Genomic DNA, 20,291 nt, shown 5'->3' with positions numbered 1-20,291 from the left:
TATGCAGTGCAGGACGATTTTTCGGAAACTTTAGTAACATAGGGACCGTTTGTTTGTTCATTCGCAGGTGCAAAAAAGAAAGTTTTCAAATGGCTTAACTGTTTCGCAGTGACAAATTCGTACTCAACAGCAAATCGAAAGCACAAACAAATGGCTAAAAATCATGACGAAAAGGTTTTAAAATGGAAAAAGGAGATCGAAGACGCATGTAAGCAAATAATACAAGAGAAACCTGGCATTACCAAAGAAGAGCTTTTAGCAGAACTTAAGACTCGGAAGGTGCTAGAATTTCAGGTTCGAAATATTTTTTAACGTGTATAAAGATTAGTTGATTTAATGGAAATATTTGAATCCTTTAAAATGTTTATTTATGACTGTGAGTTATTTCGATTATTAAAAATGTTTTCTCTGAATTTAAAAAGGATTATCTTTTTGCAGCTCGTTGGGGACAACTTGGACATTTCACAACATTCAAGACACCAAGACAAGGAAAACAAAAATGACAGTAAACATTGGTTTCATACAATGGCAGTTTTGGAAAGAGTTCACTCTTCTCAAGGTAAAGAAACTATAGTAATTATACTATTTTTACCAATATAAAATATGCCAGGTATTGGCGTGTTACAAACGTTAAATAAAGATGGTAGACATATTAGGATGATTTTCTGAAATAAATTGTGGCTATATTGATATAAATACCCAAAATAATAGGAATTGTTTTACGTATTTTAGATCTTCGTACGGCAGATTACTACAAGCAAATGGACGTGCTCCCAGGTCCAAAAACACAAAAGGCCTTGTTCGATGATTACACGATTCTCTTTGGAAGAATAATCGTGAAATACCTTCCTGCATTTGATATTTTCAAAAAGTGTTTCCAAAAGCACATAGAACACGCTTTTACGAAGGAGATGTCAAAGAAATCTGAAGTTGTAAGTAATACTTGATACTTTAAATTAAGAATACATTTCTTTATCCCCGATTGAAATCTAGACAAGCAAATTAAAAATAAATCTATTAATTACATCTCCTGAAATTAGTTCTACTTGGTCTAAAATGCCGTTTTTTTAAATGTAATCTAATATAATCAACTTTAATTTTAGGAATCACTTGGATTGCTATTCAAATGCGAAACGAAGACATCCGAAATGATCCAGATATTAGAAAATCTGCAAGAAAATTATGTCCCCAAAAGTGAAAAAGACGAGAAAGGCTTATGTGACACGTTTGTTGACATCCCATTTGGAGGCGACCAGTTAACAGAGGAGAGAGCAGTCAACTCTCAGAAAGCACGCCTAGATGGAGAAAATGATTTGGAAAAATTGAAAGGATTGTCCCCTAAGTTTGAAGATTGGCATGCTAAAAAATGTCTTTACGAGGTAAAAAAACTACTCTCTAACATACATACTATCTAAAAAAAATTCTAAAAACAGAAATATTTTAATCAGACATATGATAAATAAGTATTTAAAAATGTCAGAAATTTGTATCTTGTATTACTAGGTGAAGGATGGTGTGTTTCGTGATAAAGGCTCTGGAAATGAAGCTGGTACGACGGCGTGGGCTTTAAACTTTTTACACAAAACGAACGCAAAACCTGGCCCAGACAAAGCATTCAATCACTATAAAGATTTTACTGATGTTGAGTTAGATGCACAAGTGACATCGTGTGCAATGAAATACTTCAATATGACCAAAATTGAAGGTAAACCTTATAAAAATCAAAATTAGTTTCTTTTTAATTGGTCTAGGTTAAATAAAATGAGATACACATCCATTCAGAGTACATGATTAATTTCAAATACTGGTACAAAATGAAAATAATTTCAAACATATTCTCAGGTTTCATAAATAAAAAGACTGTAATTTAAAATATTCCCAGGTTTTATAAATAGAAAGACTAAATTTAAAGTTATAAAAATCATTTTATATTTCTAGATAACCCTATACCTGCTGATATTTCGATTAGTAGCAGCGGTGACGTCAAATCAGAGTGGATTTATGACCAAGTGAGATGCATAATAAGGAGGTTCGATTTATTCAGTTATTTGTGGAAAGAAATTTAATAATCTTTCTTATTTTGTCAATAACATGTAAAGATATAAATAAACATTTATGTGTTCAAGATTCTTTTCCATTCCACCTTAAAAAGTTTTAGTTAAACGAAGAACTGAACAGATATCAATTTTTTTTCAGATTTACTGTAACCTACACTTCACAATATAATGGAAACAAAGACTGCATTCAAAGTTATCATAAAGCACTCCTGACGTACAACATAATGCTACGAAACATAAACGACAGCATAAGAGAGGGCGATGGAGAAAGGTTGCTGAATTGTTACAAATATGCACTTCTATTCTATAAATGTTTTGGGAGAAACAAATATTCCTACTCAATCTTGAAAATGATCTATAGAATGAAATTACAACCAAGCCATGCTTTTAGGTTGATTTGGGGCAGATTTATCAATACAACCGGTATCAAAGGAAGAAATATATCCCTCGATCTTCATCTCGAGCACCTGAATCATTTTCTAAAAGAACTTCTTGGGTCATTAAGAGGAAATCTGAGTGAGAAAAATGCTGATAGGAAATCAAAAGCAGTAAACAATACCAAGTACTTAATCGAAAACCTAGAAAAGAACTATGGGATCGCCTCAATTTACAGATCTGCTCGAAGAGGAGATTTTAGCAAGGATGTTATCAGATTAGCTGTTGAGTATGATAATATCAACATTTGGGGCAATATACCCAAGAGAAGTTATGAATCTTACCCTGAATTTCAGGAAAATTTACTGAACAAAATGGACAAAGGAAACTTTGTATCATGGCTAGCAAAAAAGAAAAGAGAATTTGAGGTTTTATATAATTAATTTCCATAAATGCATAATGTTTAACTGCATCTATCTTACTGTATACAACTTTTATTTTATTTTATTATTTTATTTTCTTGACCTTTTTTATTTGACCTTTTTTAATTTTTATTTCATATTTTGAGGAATTTTTGGAGAATATTAGCTAATAGCAAAATACATCTATTTTAAAGTATAACATGTACCAAAAATTCAGTCTGTTACATAATTTCCGACACCCTTTATTAGAGATGGGAAGAGTAGAAATGTTAGAATCACTGATTGAAAAAACATGTTTTCCTCTCTGACCACTAAAAAAAGAAAAGTTTCAAACATCAATTTATAGCTAAATCTACAGAAACTGTTCAATTCAATTCTTGCAAAATTTTATCTAGTAAATTAAGTACTTAAAGACTGAGTCAAGCTTTATAAAAAAGAACTTCTGGTCTTATTCCCAAACATTAAGAAAATGTACATATTTTGATGAAAATAAAAAAATCTAAGAGGCTATAAAGCAAAAACAAATTAAAAAATGTTAAAAATCTGTAAATACATAGTTAATTGGTAGTGCAAAATTATTAGGACCATTAGTCAGAGTCTGGCTCAATATCACTATTATCAGAGAGCTCATGCTCTGAGTCAGAAAAAGCCATGTTATATTCTAATTCTTCCGACGAATATAAGGCATCTAAAAATTCAAAGTCTTTGAAGAACTCACACAGAAGAGAAATAACTTTTACGCTTAATGAAAAATCGACAACTGTTGTGAGTGATTGGAGAGTATCGATTGAATTGATAAATGCTAGGTTGTCAATAATTTCATCAACTGTTTGATCAGTTAAACCAGAAACAAGTTTAGCTGGTGAAAATGATACAAAATTATCAACAATGCTTTCGTGAAGTAATGAAAGTTTTTCTCTCATATTAACCTCTTGAATTTCCGAGACCTCGCGCACAGCAATCTTCTCTGCTGAAGTACCATTTTCATGACTTTCCTCATACAGGAACAACTCACATGACTTGCACTGGCACAATTTGGCACAATATGAACAACACAAATGCAATTTTGAATGAGGTTTTACTTCAACAGCACTAAAATCACTGTAAAGTCTCACTCTTAGACAAGATGTGCTTTTTAAATATTCTTTCATATCTTCACCTATGTCTGGACGTTGACCACTGTAGTCATACAAAATTGCATGTGCTTGAGGTGGAGGAACTTGATGACTTCTACCAGCTCTTCCTACCTGCTGACAGTAGTCAACAAGACTGTATGCTGGTCCGAAATGAATAACATTTGTCACGTCCTTAGCATCTACACCACATCCCAATGCGCTAGTTGCAACTGTGATTCGAACAGCATCATGGGGATCGATCAGCGAATCCAGAACTCTCTTCTTTTTGTGCGGAAGGGTTTCACTATGGTACATCCCTATTAAGTTTTGCCAATTTGGTACATGTAGTTTTAAAATATTTTTCATTCTTTCGTACATCCAACCTGCTAGCTCAATGGTGCGACAAAAAATTATTGTTTTGGGACAGTTTGACTTTTGATCAATAAGGAGTTGAATCAACCATCGTAAGGGTTCAATTGTTTTGCCTTTAATTTTTATCACAGACTGTTTTAGGTGGCTGACATTATTTTCATCACAGATGAATTTGCGAAATTGCGAGAAAGATTGCAACTTTCTTTGATCATTTCCGTCAAATCAACGTTAACTGTCGCGCTTAGAGCTAACATAGGTGTCCCTGGACGGCAACATGAACGTATCACAGAAATCTCTCCAAAGGCTTTCCTAAAAGGTACTTTGGACTTCTTGTCAGCCCTACCCCATGTGACATTGTGAGCTTCATCCAGAACAAAACAAACTAAATTTTTCCGAAATACTTTGTAGACAAAAGCTCTCTCCACTGTTTCTTCAACCATAACTCTGGACAGCCAAATATCAAATTGTACTTGCTAGATGCAATGTCATTGTAATTTTCATTGCTTAAACAAGTAGCTTTGATTCCAAGCAACGCAAATTTTAAGGCTGATTTAAGATGACTTTCTATGAGGGACTTCAGAGGAACAGCAATGATAACTAAGGGATTTGAGCGATGTCCAAGTTCAGTAAGAAGTGCAGGCAGAATTTGAAAAATTAAACTTTTTCCATAACCACAAGGTAAAACACATAAAGTATCTTTTTCTGCAACAATATTTCGAACAGCTCTTGATTGTTGAAGCTTTAAACAAATATCAATCTTTCCCAAGATTTTCTTAATACTCTTTCCAATGACATCTTCACGTTCATCAGCCATATTTGTTTTGATCTGAATCTGCATATATTAGTACTTGTAATTCTAGACGATGATATAAGGCCGCACTTACTTTAAAAATAAAACTGAACGGTAAAGAGTTAAAAACTTTAGAGAAAAAGAACACGGCTTCGCTCTTTCGTGAAATCCCGATTGTAAAGTGTGTTTTGGTTTGTTATTGTTTCAGTCAAAACTCGGTCTCTATTTCGGCCAATCAGTTTGTGCAGCACTTTTTTGCCTGCAACCGACTTTGGGTGATACCCGGCCCTCGCCAGCTTCGCTGGCTCGCGAGGGCTGAGGGTTTCCTGGCTACCCATAAGGTAAAGACATAAGAAAGAGTAGCTAAAGAGAATGCAATGAAAATATTAACGTCATTAAACGAGGCGGGGGTAGGCAAAATGGGTGGTTATGTAGACCGTCGAAATGATCTCAAAGGGTTACGAAAACAATTGAAATTTCGCAAAAGTAGTCTCTCTGGGATGTTAAGGATCGTAAGAACGTGAAAATTGATTTCAAAATTTTGTAACACAAGGGTCGATTAACGAGCTTTAAAGGGAGATTAATGTGAAACAATTTCAATTCTTAACAAAAGTTCGATCAATGTTATTTTAGACAATGGTCATCTTTAGTAAATAGTAATAAAATTCCCAATAGATGTATAATGAATTTTTGCAAGAAATTAATAATTTAGATCTAGCTGAAATATAAATTTAGTTAATTATTTAATATTTAATTAAATTTAGTCTATCTTTCTTGGCTACTACCAATCTCATTTTAATCCCAACAGCAAAATTTAGAATAGCGAGACAAATTACATTAGTTTAAACATGATAGGTTGGATGGTCGGCAAAACAATATGAGAATAATATGACCTTTCTCCACTAACGAACACGACGAAGCTTCGAAAGATACATCGGTCAATTTAATTGTAAAACGTCTACGATAAAGAATACTTTGCATAACTTTAACGTGGGTAGTACAGTCGACAGCATACTAACGAAACAGCAGCGCCAAAATTTTCCAAATATATTGTCCTGGATAGAATTTCTGTAGAAAAAAAGAGGAAACCACCAGTTTATGGTATTTTTTTTCTCTAATGTATGAAAGAGTTGAATTTATTGCAGTAGACTTTCGACATCGCATTAATCATCAATCAAAAGTTAAATTAATCATTATTTAAACTTTTAATATACACGTTCTTTTAAAAATTTTTGTGAGCCTCATTATGTTTAGCAAAATGCATTTCATGAGCCTCAAATATGCTTAATTTTGCATATTATGCATGCTTTTTTGTAAAATGAGGCTCAACATTAGGCAATGCTTAAGTTTTTCCAAGATTTGAATCTGGATATGCTTATAAATAAAAAAACGTGTAGGTCATTTATATTGAGACTTAAAATACCTTGTTTTGAATTTTGTAGGGTCGACTTTCAAATTATTGACGGTGTTATGTTAGAGGGAAGCAATCTTCGTCGTGTATGGAGAATTCCGATGCTTGGTTACTGATGGATGTGTAGGATATCTGCAACAAAAACAATGTAGAAATTAAAGTCGTTGGTATACAGGTACAGTATATAATAATATGCACAAGATCATTTCGAGTTCTTTGAAACTCATCATCCACACAGTGATTGATGGCAAAGTTTGTAAAAAGATTTCTCTGTAAAAAACTCTATGAATTTAAAATCTGAAAGTTTGAACAACTGTTTTTCATCCTATCTTAATTAATGGATCAAAAATGAACTTTTACTTACCAATTACTCATTGTATTTTCTTTATTGAATGCAGGTGTCCAGAAACGAACCAATGATTTATACGACCAATCCATGATAAATGAAATGAATGAGTATATTTTACTAAAGGAAATTACCAAACAAGAACATGACGGTATACCAAGATCAAACGATACAAAGCCAGAACTTTTCGATATAACAAACACCAACCACTAAAACAACAACCACTAAAACAACAATGAACAATCAATGGGTTACCAACATTAAAAACACCAAATTTATTCGCATATATACATTTTTGTCCATTATTTTTGTTACTAGACATTACATTAGATTTAAATGCTCATTTTTTGAAAAGTTATATAAACTTTCTAAAATTCAATTATTTATAAACAATGCAAAAATATAATAGTAAAAAATAATTCAAATTTCTGTGTCAGGAAATATAAAAATAATTACAAAAAGCTAAATTAATTTCAAAATATAAAAATGTAAAAAAAGGCAATTGAAATTTCTGTGTCAAAAATATAACAAAATAATTACAAAAAAGCTAAATTGCAAAATATAAAAATGTATAAATGATAATTCAAATTTCTGTTAGACAATCGTATTTTGATGACTGACATTCGGAATATTTGCACTCAAAAAATCAAAGAATACCATAAGGGGATTAATTTTGGTGTGGATTTACTTTGACGAATAACCAGAGTACGATTTTTGGCAGAGATTTAATTTGGCGAACTTTGCTTAAAATCGCCAAATTTAGACCCTGCCAAAATTAATCCACTTACGTTAAAGTGATACCTAATGATACTTGACTCAAGTTTTCTAGAAAAAAAGAGTGCCTTGATTTTTCTCAAAACAACTTCTCGCATCAAAAAAACACATTTCTAATAGTCATTTGTAATTGCCCCCCCCCCCTAATGCAACCATGTGTGTGTAACTTTTCAGCATTGAAATAGATTTAATTCTGCAGATTGAAGCTTTCTCTACACATATATTTACATGCACATGGTTGTGTAAGACGGAGGTTCAAATTTCAAAAGCAAGGTACATGCTTAAATATCAGATGATGAATAACAAACAATCAATTAAATTGCTTTAGAGTTTTGAACCCCCTTCTCACCTCTAACCCTCCCATATTCCCATAGAATTGATATTGGTTAAGTAGGCTAAACGAGGTCAAACTAGGTTGATCAAGTAAAATTTTTGAAAAATTAAGAGTCGTTTGATATGGTGAAACAAACTCCATCGTGGTCAGAAAAATATATGTCCTTTACAAAGCATTTGACTTCTTTTTGATATATGAAGCTATTTTTCAAATAAACATGATCAAGAAGACCACCTGCTAGATGAGTTGGTTCTTTTACTAGCATTTCGTATGAAGAAAGTACTTCACCTAGATAGGCATTTGCAGGGTCTAACGCATCAATGTTGAAATCTCCAACAATAATATCTATATCATCATATGTTATAAGCTCAAGCAACTCTTCACGAAAAGTATTTCTTGAATAATCAGGTGGTTTGTACAATAGTAGAAGCTTGACAGGTTTGCTACTAAATGTTTCCTTTACAAACTCAATACATGTGTAGCCTGCTGCTCTAAGACATTCTAAAATTTGAATTGAAGAATTATAACAGCATGCAGTGTTTTGGAAACGATTAATGGAATCATTATTGTATTCAATATTGAAATTGTCCAATGTTTGATCAATATAATTTGTCTCACTTGAAGGTGACAATTGTGTTTCAGTAAGGCATATTAAGTCACTGTTCATTAGAGTTTCACACTTCATCAGATCAGTTACATGTTTCTTCAAGGAGCGGATATTAAGAAGTGAAATATGTAATTGTTTACCCGAATTCAAAGCAGATGGAAATCTTTCAGCTTTATGCAAAGGATTATCTTTTCGTAATCGTTCATATTCGATTCCTGCCTCATTGTTAGCACGGATAGCTTTTTTATCGTATTCACCTATCAAAAATAATCCATTTATGTTCGTCACTCTAGACAAACTTACATACATTTGACCTTCATTGAAATACCTCTGTTTAAACAAATCAAAGCTTACTACTGCTGATTGTAGTGTTAGTCCTTGGACTTTATGGCTTGTGCATGCATAGGATAACACCAGTGGAAATTGAGTCCTTCGAACCATTAAAGGTTTTTCCTTTTTCTTTTTTTCTTTTTTTTTTGTGTTAAAGGTAGCTTCTGCCCTCTCAATCAAAACCCAATCATTCTCTCTACACACATGGTCTAAATTGGATCCTTTTTTGCCTGCTGATACATCATCAAGTTTTACATAGACACCTGAAATGTTACTGGAATCATATTTAAATCTCATGACTGTTCCAACCTGACCATTAACCAGTCGATCAGTAATGTCAATATTTTGGAGATTAAAATGCGGGCACCTACTTTCATTTCAAGTATGCGGGCAAGGCCACCAGTTTCTCTTGCTTTAGCATTTTCAATAAACTTCAGATCTTGGCTTGTCAAGTGCTTTGGAACTTCATCTTGTGCGAAAATCGAATGCTTTTCAGTTGGTAATTCATTGAGCTTGGAAATATTATAGTCGTCGACTGGCTTGTTTTCAGCAAAAATATGAGTAGTATCAGAAGGGTAATCTGGATTGTCTTTAGCAATGAACCTAGATTTTAAAAGCTCCTCCTTTTCTTCATCTAGTTCGCCTAAACGAATTTGATTCAAGAGGTCAATAAAATCTATATCATCGCGTTGCCTCATTATCTCAGTTAATTCAGCAATTTGGAATTTACGCCATAATTCATCAAATCCAACTATACCGCGTACTGTGGAGCAATCTGATTTGTAAATAAGATCTCTAAAAACTGGTGGCAGTTGATATAAATCACCACATAGCAAGACTGACTTTCCACCAAAAGGTTGATCAACATTAAATATTCTGCGCAATCTTTCATCGATGTTTAGGAACAAACGACTAGGCACCATGGAAATCTCATCAATCATAATAGTTTCGACACAAGCAAGTTTCTTTTGTAAATTTTCTTTTGATGAAGCATTTAATGGAAAGAAATCTGTTGTAGGAATGATCAAACCACTGTGTATGGTGGTTCCGTTCACGTTTATTGCCGCTACACCAGTTGGTGCAAGTACTAGAATTCTTTCTTTTGTTGGTTCTCCTCCTCTGTACATTAGCAGTTTTGACAAAGAATGATAGATTGTTGTGAGTAAATGGGATTTTCCCACGCCTCCGCCACCGGTTAAAAATATATGAAATGGCTCGATACATCTAGGCACTTTTGAAGAAAGGTTTTTTACATAATCTCTTCCCCATTTGTGAATAACATCAAAAACTTCTCTTTGTTGCTGGTTTAGAGATCTTATACGTGCATTTACTTCATTATCTGGCAGCAAAATTGATTCCATTGGAATTGATGCTCTGAGATGACCTCTGTCATTGTTATTTTCGTCATCTGATTCATTGTTATTGTTTGTTGTTCTTTGAAGTTCTGCATTTGTTTCATCATTTTCTTGTTGTTCAAAATCGTTCATGTTGAGTATCAAATTAGTTCTGTACCTTTCCAATGCATCATCTACTAAGCCAGCATATGGTTGGATCAAATCTCTGTTCCTCTCAATCCTTTCAATAACACCAGGTTCCAATAGCTTAGCAGTGTAAGTCTTGTGCTCTTGGGACAGCAATTCATTTTCATCATAAAACGGTAAGTACAGCATTAGGAGGTGGTGTGCGTAATCTTCAGGGTGCTTGTTTCTGTTGGGTTGATGAAGACGAAGGACTAGTGGAACTTTGCGGCACTTTAGTTTACCTTTCATTGAACAAAGTTTAACAATCTTTGGGTAGTCATTTGATTGATGATTTGATTCTATCAAGTCATCTTCAAGTTCATTAGGTTGACAATCATTCTCATCGCATTCTTCATAGACAACACTATAGAATCTCAAAAATTCAGCATAACACATTTTGGCAACAGATTTGTTAGGCCCATTTGTATCTGTTGGTCTATCACAATACCTGTCCAACATATTTTTTTGAAAATCGATGTACTATCCTCAGGGAGCTGGCTAATTTCATCTTCACTAAGACACATTCTAAATCTCTTTTCTGGGACATTAGTATTTGCAAAAGTTACACCTGGATAAAGCTTTCGAAGCCATAACTGTGGCATACTCAGATAAACTGCTTCTTGCACTGACACTTCTCGTTTTGAAACATAGGCATGTGCAACAGATTTCATTTGTTCGTATTTTGTCACCGCCACTTTCAAATGCATCTTGAACAGCTTGCGTCATAGCATGAGAAACTTCATCTTCAGTTTTGAAAGATATGCACACATGTAAGTCGCAGCTTTGTAATAATTGAAGACTGGCTGGATATCTAAATTAGCCTGCCAAGCCTTAAGACCTTCTGTAAAGTAATTATTCACGAAGCATGCATTTGTGTTACGTTTTAAGTAAATGTGAAAATCATCATCTTCTGACACTGAGAGAGCATATTCATAATCCTCCTTTGGAATATCTAATTCAGCCAGGACTTCATTTATAGTGGGAACTGGATTATAATTTTCTCCATCAGGGTTGAAAAAGTTTCTTTTATCTGGAGCAAGGTTCTCATTGATGTAAGTCCTTACTTTAGTCAAAACTTCTTTTCGCAGAGCAAGTATTGTTTCTTTTTCCTCATGTGGTAATTCTTGTGGCAAAGGCTCAGAAACTATTGTTTTCTCAGAGAAAAATTTACCAAAATAAAATCTGCAAGGAGTGTTTTTATATTTTCGACAGGTTTTCGAATGACGGTGCAATTGATATGTCTTCACAAGGTTAAATAAATCAGGATCTTCTTCTTCAGATGGTAGATAAACCTTGATTATTTTATCAATAAATTGAATATATTCAACTTTTGTTTCTGAAGTCAATACTGGTGCATTTAAAATCCATAGAAAGGAATGGATGTGAGGGCTACCACGTACTTGAAATTCAACTCGGATAGCATAATAAGTTGTTTTACCAAGCGGACCATTTAAAATAATTGTTTTGAAAAATAATTCAACTCTATATTGAAAATGCCTTGCTACAAGTACAGGGTTACTATTTAACAATTCACATCTTTCGTTGTAAGAAAGATTCTCAATAAATTCATCAGTCACATTTTGACCCTTGAGCTTGTAAATTATGGAGATCAATTCATTCCATCTAAGGTCTGCACAACTTAGAGTGTAAAAGAAAGTTGGTGGTCCTAATTGTTTCACCATTGCTAACACTTCTTGCTGAAATTTTTTCCAATATGCTGGAGTTCCTTTGACTGTGCTCATAAAGGCAAAAGCCTTATCGTTTGCAATAAATTGTCTTACTGTTTCTTTAAAATTCTGACTCAACATACCAGCATTTAAGTTTGAGGAAGCAACTTTTCTCATCGCAATATTTATTTGATTGCTCAAAGAGACTTGTTGAGTTACGAAGTTAGCAAAAAATATGTAGTCAGTTTTGTGTATAGTTCAACAAACGCTGGTTAAAGTACTTGGACGGGCTTAGTTTAATGTCGCGCTCAACTTTGTAACCAAATTTACCTTTGGGAAATAAATGGGGATGAGCAAGCATCTCACAATTTTCATCATTCAAGATTGAAACAGGTTTTTTACCTTGGCCAGGAGCTAATGTTAAAATCTCATTATCAACTTCAGCATCAGTAGGAGTGTTTGACATTAGAGTTGTTTCATTTGCACTTGAACGGTGAGCATCAAGTGGGTTAGCTGTTGTCTCAACTTCATTTGAGCTTGAAGCATTATTTTGTGACCCATTAAATTCATTACTATGCTCGTTAGAAATAGTTTCATCATGCGGGTAATTTCATTAGAATTTCTTCCTCGTTAAGATCTGCACCATTATGTATCATGGTCTCATTATTTGAAATATTACTGAGATTAATTTCTATGTCTTGATAAAGAGGGTTGTTCTCTTTGAGATAATTCAATATGCGCTGAATGAAATCAGGTCTGATTGGCTCAAAAACAACATGTCCTTTTATTCTAATTTCCTTTTGAGTTTAACAATAACTAATCCATTGTCATTTGCTCTTCTTGGTAAAGTATTAGCAATATCTTCAACATCAATAGGTACATTACAAATAGAACCTTTAAGTTTGGGGAACTGACCTTTTGGCATGATTGCAATTTTTTTGAATAAAATTCTGCGAGAAATCAAAATTTTTTCAAGCCTGCGAAGAGTATGAAATTCAGAGGGTAATTCATCAAGGCTTAGTTTATTTTTGACAGATTGGCTTGGCAACTCATTTTTTTTTAGTTTGCTATGGCATGTTTTGCAAATGTATAATTGACCATCAAATGAAACAACTTCAGAATAATAATATTCTTGTGGCATATCATACTTTTCAGGTGAATATTTGACAACTGTTTGTCGATAGAGACATCTGTTGCAACAAACACAGATGTAAAAAGGGCCTTCGTAAATAACTTTCAAAAATTTAGAAACTAGATCGTCATGCTTAACAGTTTTTTTTTCATAGTAAACTTTCTTCCTATCAGCTACCTTACTTTTGTTATTTTGATGATAGACTGTATCTTTTTTATTTATTTTTTCTTTCATTTTGGCATGATAGTTTTTATTAGTATTATTTATTTTTTCTTTGTTTTGTGTGCGGTAATTTTTATCTTTTTCATTTATTTTTTCTTTGTTTTGGGCACGATAGATTTTATTGTTTTCAATTAGTTTTTCTTTGTTCTTTTCATAATAACTTTTGTTGCTTTCCTGGCGTTTCTTTTTACGCTGTGTAATGTCATTTCCATCATTACAATTGTTTTTCCGCTTACGTGTACAATACCTTGAAAATGTTGAAAAGTCTTGTTGCAGAATAATTTTAAGCTCTTCTTTTAGTTCATGGATTTGAATAAATTAGATTTGGAAATACGAACTCTCTTTTTCCATTTCTTCTAGATAAAAATATTGGATATACTTCTCAAGTTCAAAAAAATTTTAACAGACAGGATTTCCCTGCTGGATCAAGTAGCCCTAGTTCATTTCGGCTATGCGAGTCAAAAATGAAAAAGACTTGTCTTCGCTTCATTATCGCTATAGTAAAACCATTAATAATCATTAACGCATTAAATTCTGGAGCTTGATATGCACTGAATGGGATTTGTAGTAGTGGATAGCCATCTATTAATTTAGCCTCACCATCTTCTAAATTTAAAAAATCAATTTGAGTTATAATACCATTTGTCTCAATAAATCGCGGCATGTCGTCAACAGATAAATGAGTATTTGTGTCTAGGAGTTTGTACAGCCTGTCTCCTTCAATTAGAATTTTGTCGAGGTCTGTAACTTTCCAAATTGAAACACGTCGGAAATGGGACCAAAATAAAGCATAGAGACAATTGGCGCTACATTGTGTTCCAGCTGTACGGCCAAATAATTCTTCGTTGGCTTGATTATATGAACCTAAAACAACTTTTGAGACTTGATACGTTGGCATATTTGTTAAATTAATAGCTTGCAGGTTTCTGAGATCAAGTGGTATGTTTTGTAGGTTGAATTGGTTAAGTAGGTTAAGTAAGTTAAGAAGGTTAAGGAAGAGGATGCAAGGAGGAGCTCGCATGCAACCTCAAGGGATGGGAGTATGTAGCTACTTGTCTGATATATAACACAGACAAGCTTATGCTATCTTTTCACTGATAGATGCAAGTGAAGTATTACACTTACTGCTATCTTTTTAACAATAAAACCTATAAAATTTGAAAATCAAAAAAAAACTCTCACCCTGGTGGAAGTAAGGAAAGAGTCGAGTGTCTTCATCAAACCAGCCAGCAAAGTTGTGTCATGAACTTTTGTGCAGCAACTTAGCAAATTATTGAGGAGCTAAAGAAATATCCCGCCGCTTTTTATCAAGGAGCTAAAGAAATCCCGCCGCTTTTATCAAACAGTAGGATGGGATGGATCTTCTCGTCTGTTTGTTTGATTTTTGCAGAGGATTCCCCCACAACTTGTTTTGCTTATTGTAATTCTCTCTTTTGACTTCGAAGTGATTCCCACCGATAATTTTGATCGACACACCGCCCATGTAATAGAGGGCGGCGTTTTGTTGGTTCCCCCTTATGTCCCCCCTCCCCCATATTAGTATATATTAACTATATAAATATATGTATCCCTGCACACCTCAACAAAGCCCGAATTCAGAGAGACTATAATATTATAATAAAGAGTACATATCTTTGTTTCAAACTCAGAGTTTCTGGTGCAAGCACCAATCTTCATGAAATGAAAACGTATAAAATACAATATGTAAAAATATTTATGACGTCAATTTGAACGTCATCATTTCAAAGATATCAAGCTGAAATTTTGTCTGTGTAATTTGAATAATTTGTATTCGTATTCTGCAGGATTTCATCTCGCATAAGACATTTTGATCTATGAATGCTTTATTAACGCCAAGATTCGTTAGGTCTTTGATACGCATACTTCAGATAAAGCTACTTTATATTAAATATTATAAGAAATATCAAAAAAGAAAAAATTTTAAATGTACATGCTTAGCATTTAACATTTATTTTGTTATACCAAATTTTGGTGATTAAAGAGATGACAAAAAAAAAAGAAAAGAAGTAGACCCAGCCAAGTTCTTCATTTTCCTCCATTTGTGTCTCTTGTTTACATTTTCGGGGAATCTCAGTCGATCAGGTTTTATCGTTTATTCTTTTGCTTAAGATTTTCTCTACAGGGAGATTCCCGCAGTTTGGACCGGGCGGAATCTGGGGCGTCACCACCCTCACCTGCAAAAAAAGTAGTGGCGAGTTACTAGGGAGGTAAAATGGCTGATGCAAATTGACCCTTGCCATGGACCCTGAAAAAAGCCGACTCTCGACTCAACAAAACAGGCCGGTTTATAAGGTGGGTGTCTACAGGTTATGTATAGATACATATTTTCACATCATAAATAGCCTTTTGCTTAACCTCGCTATTTCGTAGTTGAATGGCGACGCCGGTGAAAATTTTCCCGACTTTCAGCGTGTTGGAAGAAAACTTTGAAATCCAAGTGCGCGGTATTTTTTTCGATGGATTGAATCTAGCGATTTCTGTGTTTTTAAGTGGTCTGGTGGTATATTTTTCGAAATTTTTGCCCTTGGAAAGTTGACCAACTTTTTGTAAAGACAAGCATAAGTACAGTGTTTTCAGGAACAAGCTTTTTCAGATGTTTCCGATAGGAAAGAATTTTAGGGTTTCGATAACAGAGGAGAGCTATCAGGGAGGTAAAGCTACAGCAACTGATTGAAAGGAAAAAAAACGAGCAAGATGCATACATTTTTGGGCTTAAAAGCCTTATAAAGTTTTCAGAAGTATACATTACTAAAAATTGTAACAAAGTAAAAAAAATATCAAATATCCTAATATATTACTAAAGGCTATTTACATAAAAAGGGGCTTTGGTCCATGCTTATTAAAAAAAACTAAGAAAGGTGGTAAATCTCTTTTTTCCAGTTGACTGTCCTGTTTTCAAGGCTCTGATTATGATTTTAATTATGCAAGAAAAAAAACTTGACAAAACAGAACTAGAAAGTCTTTTTGAAAACATCACAAACAAACAAAAGGTTAAGCAACAAAATCAAAAAACGCTATGTTAAACTAACCAGTAGTATAACAAAGTAAAAAAATATCAAACAACCTAATATATTACTTATGACTTTTTACATAAAAACAGGCAAAGTCTTAGTCATTGGTCTATGCTTATCAAAATAAACAAAAGAAATGGTAAAACAAAGAATTTTAGATAACATGAGTCCTTAGCTGTTATAAATTTTGAGGATTTCTCAAACTACTGCCTTTTGTTAATACGAAATATTTGTCAAAACAAAACCTGAACCAAACAGTGACATAACAGGAAAAAATATCTATCATTTTAGAAAGTTTTTTAAAAAGTAAATAAAAACTCAAAAAAATAAATCATAAATGCTTTTACACATGATCAATCCAAATGTTATTTGGTTGTTGAATCAAATTCATCTGATGACTGCTCGCTGCTTTCAGCTTTCTCTGGTGTTCACTATCAGTATCACCGATCTTTTGGATTGCCAAGACTTCGTTTGACTTTTTCTTCACTTCGACTGCGACTTTTAAATTGATTAATTCACGCAATGATACTTCTGTGTTGTCAATACTGACACTACAAAGAGACTTTAATAGAGTATGATCACATATCAAAGGATAACATTGATTGTTCAAATCTTTCAAGGTAAATTGTACAAGTGACACTGTTAACAGATCTGTCAAGGATTTGGCTTCGTCACATTTCAGACAGGACGCAAACGAGCTCTTCAGTTCTACTCGACTTTGGCAGTTAGGACAAACAGACATTTTCTGTAGCGATGACAACTTGATTCCAGATATGTATCCCTTTAACTTCAGAGTTTGAACAGCTGGTAATTGGATGGAACCGTTTGGTAAATTTGTGACAATGGTTCTATCTGATCCTTTCAGAATTCTTCGGTTATCAAACATACTTACTGTGATGTATGTGAATTTGTAACATTTCTTTGGTGAAAATTTACCAACTAAATCATCATATACGGTTAATCGATGTGTATCACCGCCATTAAGTGAATCATCTGTAACTAGTAATACTTGAAATGGCAAAAGTTCTTTCGACATGCCGGGTGGTTCCATCCCAACAACAGCAACTTTAACATTTACTCTACTATATAACGGCAATTCTTCAATAGCAGTTTTAATCAATGTGATGTTATTTTCAATGTTTTTGTGTATTCATAGGGTGGAGTTGTCATAATAACTTTTGTGTCTTTGGAAAACAAAAGATCATTGGCATTGGAAGACGATTTTTTCAGCTGAGTCAGCGTAACTCCTTTCGATAGCGCATCTTTGAGTGGTTCATGCTTATCAAGGTAGAAAACCACTATTCTGGTTTCTTTTGTTTCATCACATAAATAAACCTCAAAATAACTGGTCTTTCGCGGGCCAACATAATTTACATATCCAGTGATTTCGATGTCGCCTGTAAGAAAATAAAATATATGTAATGTAAATAGGACGAAACAGTGAGAAAGAAATCGGTCCCAAAACTATAAAACAAAATTTCAATTGGCTACTCCCAGTTTAGGCCACCATCGAAAAATAGTTCTGTTCGCGTCGCAGGAGGACTTAAAAATAGATGCGGGCGGGCGGAAAAAACCCTCTCCCCAAAAGAAAAAGTAACACATTTGAAGAACTAAGCTGTTTCTTCTGGATTTTTCCTAGATTTTTTCCGCATCTTCGCACTGGAAAATCAGTAAAAAATATGATGCGGGCAGGAGACACGAACAGAACAATTTTTCAATGGCCGCCTTATTGTTTGATCCACGTCATTGACATAAAAACATGGATTAGTTTGCAGAGTACAGTTTGGGAAATATCATAATTTCAGTGCTGCAAAATGGGCGTGATTTTTTGGCACTTTTTGGAAAAATTTTGAACAGTAAAAATTTATAAGTATGACAAAAAGTGATTCTTTTTTATCTGGAATGACCTAATGTACGTTTTGCAACACTTTAGGACCTGGTTTTTGACGCTGCAACATTTTAGGGCCTTTTTTTTCAAAGTAAGAGGGTTTTGGGGTCTCAATCTGCTCTTGGTCTTGGAAATCAAACTTTAGCTACTTTGTTAGTCATTTTAGGCATATTATTTTTATTTTAATATTTAAGTTTTGTAAATTATTGATAATGGATCCTAGGATCTTTTGATACTAAAATATAGATAGAAGAATAATCATGCTTTTTTCTTTTCAAAATGCCTTCTCTGCAGACCGAAAGACAAGATTGGGGCTTACCAGGGTTATCAGCCATTTTGGACTTTTTCCTTGGAGTGTAGAAAGATGCCATTTCAGATTACGTGTCCTTTCGATGATGCAATATTCGGAAAGGACATGATGACCATGATGAAATCATCTCTCAGAAACAACGAAGGTTATCTTACGAGAATTTATATTACGATCAGAAACGCTGTTCCTAAATAATAAAATCGAACGCCACGATGGGGTGATGATGAATCATCTATCACGTTATGCATATCATGACGCAACCCACCTATGTCTCTCGCATTGGAAAATCACAAGGTGCACGACCAATCAAAGTCATATTTACAGACGCTCATGAAAAATACAAATTTGTAAAGAGGTTGACCGAATTAAAAAATCATCAAAAATACTCCAAGATTAGCATTACGGACGATATGACAAAAATGGAAAGAAACCTAGTAAAAGAATGGAAGAAGAAAGCAGACGAAAGAAATCAAACAGAGTCGCATAATGACTATGTGTGGAGAGTACGAGGAAGTCCACGGGACGGACTTTACCTAAAAAAGATTTTTAAGCCAAAGTTATTGTAAAACAAGATCAGCGAGAGGCCCTTGTGTGCCTATACCTGTAATTCTTTATAATAATAAAATAAAAATTTACCTGAGGTTGTTATCTTACGAGAATTTATATTACGATCAGAAGCGATGTTCCTAAATAGTAAAATCAAACGCCATGATGAAATACTATTTTCTCATAACATTAAAATAAAAATTTACCTGAGATTATAAATTTGTTCTCGCCAACCACGCTACGGCTTCTAAATGGGTGAGCGTAACAAACTTGAAATTTCGCGTGGTAGATACAGCGGAATTTAATCTGGCAACATGTTAGCGACAAAACGAAAGTGAAAAGAATTTTTCTTGTTATCTTAAGCGTCGGATGGAAAACGCCGAAATGAATGTTCAGCTGGGGCTGACCAATTAATTAACCCAAAAAGCTCAGTTCAACAACACTCATAAATTGAATAAATCAGTTAAAAAGCGATAAATTCCGGTAAGTAGTTAATCCAAAAACAGTCAGGTCCAGCAACAGTCAAAGATCGGTTAATGAAGCGATAAATTCCAGTAAGTAGTTAATCCAAAACAGTTAGGTCCAGCAACAGTGAAAAATCGGTTAATGAAGCAATAAATTCCGGTAAGTAGTTAATCCAAAAACAGTCAGGTCCAGCAACAGTCAAAAATCGTTTCAATTACAAAATAAATTTAACAAGAGATGCGATGCGAATGAAGGAAATAAATAAAATGATGAATAATCAAAATATTTTACAAGCCACGTTGAAAAACTAGATAAGTGTAAAATGCAGAACGAAAAATGAAACAAAACAATTATGCTTCACAACTTTTCCGTAAATTATACAGCTTAACTCAAATTAGATGGTGTAAAAAAGAGGACAAAGTCGAAACAGAAAAATGCAACTGTATCATTTCCAATCGATTTGCAGGTGTATATGTATCATTGAAATTATTGAAAATATTGGTCAGCGGTCAAACGATTCGATCCTCTCATTTTCCACTTTTTTTCAACACTCTTTGCGAAATCGAACTCGCTATC

At 33.7% G+C, this 20,291-nt stretch overlaps 3 protein-coding genes and 1 long non-coding RNA gene across 4 annotated transcripts; 1 reads left to right on the top strand and 3 right to left on the bottom strand.

Moving 5' to 3' along the window:
- The first annotated feature begins 478 nt into the window (after positions 1 to 478).
- On the top strand, positions 479 to 2,962 carry LOC136824738 (uncharacterized). The gene is made up of 6 exons (XM_067080710.1): positions 479 to 559; positions 733 to 932; positions 1,104 to 1,379; positions 1,504 to 1,705; positions 1,939 to 2,029; positions 2,197 to 2,962. The coding sequence occupies exons 1-6, from the start codon at positions 526 to 528 to the stop codon at positions 2,873 to 2,875; spliced, it is 1,482 nt and encodes a 493-aa protein (XP_066936811.1). The 5' UTR covers positions 479 to 525; the 3' UTR covers positions 2,876 to 2,962.
- A 479-nt stretch (positions 2,963 to 3,441) lies between these two features.
- Positions 3,442 to 4,284, bottom strand: LOC136824735 (uncharacterized). Its single transcript, XM_067080707.1, has one exon. The coding sequence runs from the start codon at positions 4,282 to 4,284 to the stop codon at positions 3,442 to 3,444; it is 843 nt and encodes a 280-aa protein (XP_066936808.1).
- A 439-nt stretch (positions 4,285 to 4,723) lies between these two features.
- On the bottom strand, positions 4,724 to 5,155 carry LOC136824734 (ATP-dependent DNA helicase Q4-like). The gene has a single exon (XM_067080706.1). It carries the CDS (start codon positions 5,153 to 5,155, stop codon positions 4,724 to 4,726), a length of 432 nt encoding a protein of 143 aa, XP_066936807.1.
- Positions 5,156 to 6,102: 947 nt separating this feature from the next.
- LOC136824737 (uncharacterized) lies at positions 6,103 to 7,001 on the bottom strand. The gene is made up of 3 exons (XR_010849162.1): positions 6,907 to 7,001; positions 6,555 to 6,674; positions 6,103 to 6,199 (listed from the first exon to the last, which is right to left on the bottom strand). It is a non-coding gene; the product is annotated as an uncharacterized lncRNA (long non-coding RNA).
- Positions 7,002 to 20,291: the final 13,290 nt, after the last annotated feature.

This window comes from Clytia hemisphaerica, unplaced genomic scaffold (assembly GCF_902728285.1).
Source record: "Clytia hemisphaerica strain Z4C2 unplaced genomic scaffold, Clytia hemisphaerica genome assembly, whole genome shotgun sequence".
Classification (NCBI taxonomy): Eukaryota; Metazoa; Cnidaria; class Hydrozoa; order Leptothecata; family Clytiidae; genus Clytia; species Clytia hemisphaerica.
The sequence above is the reverse complement of the archived record's forward strand: the minus strand, read 5'-3'. Positions and strand labels throughout refer to the sequence as shown.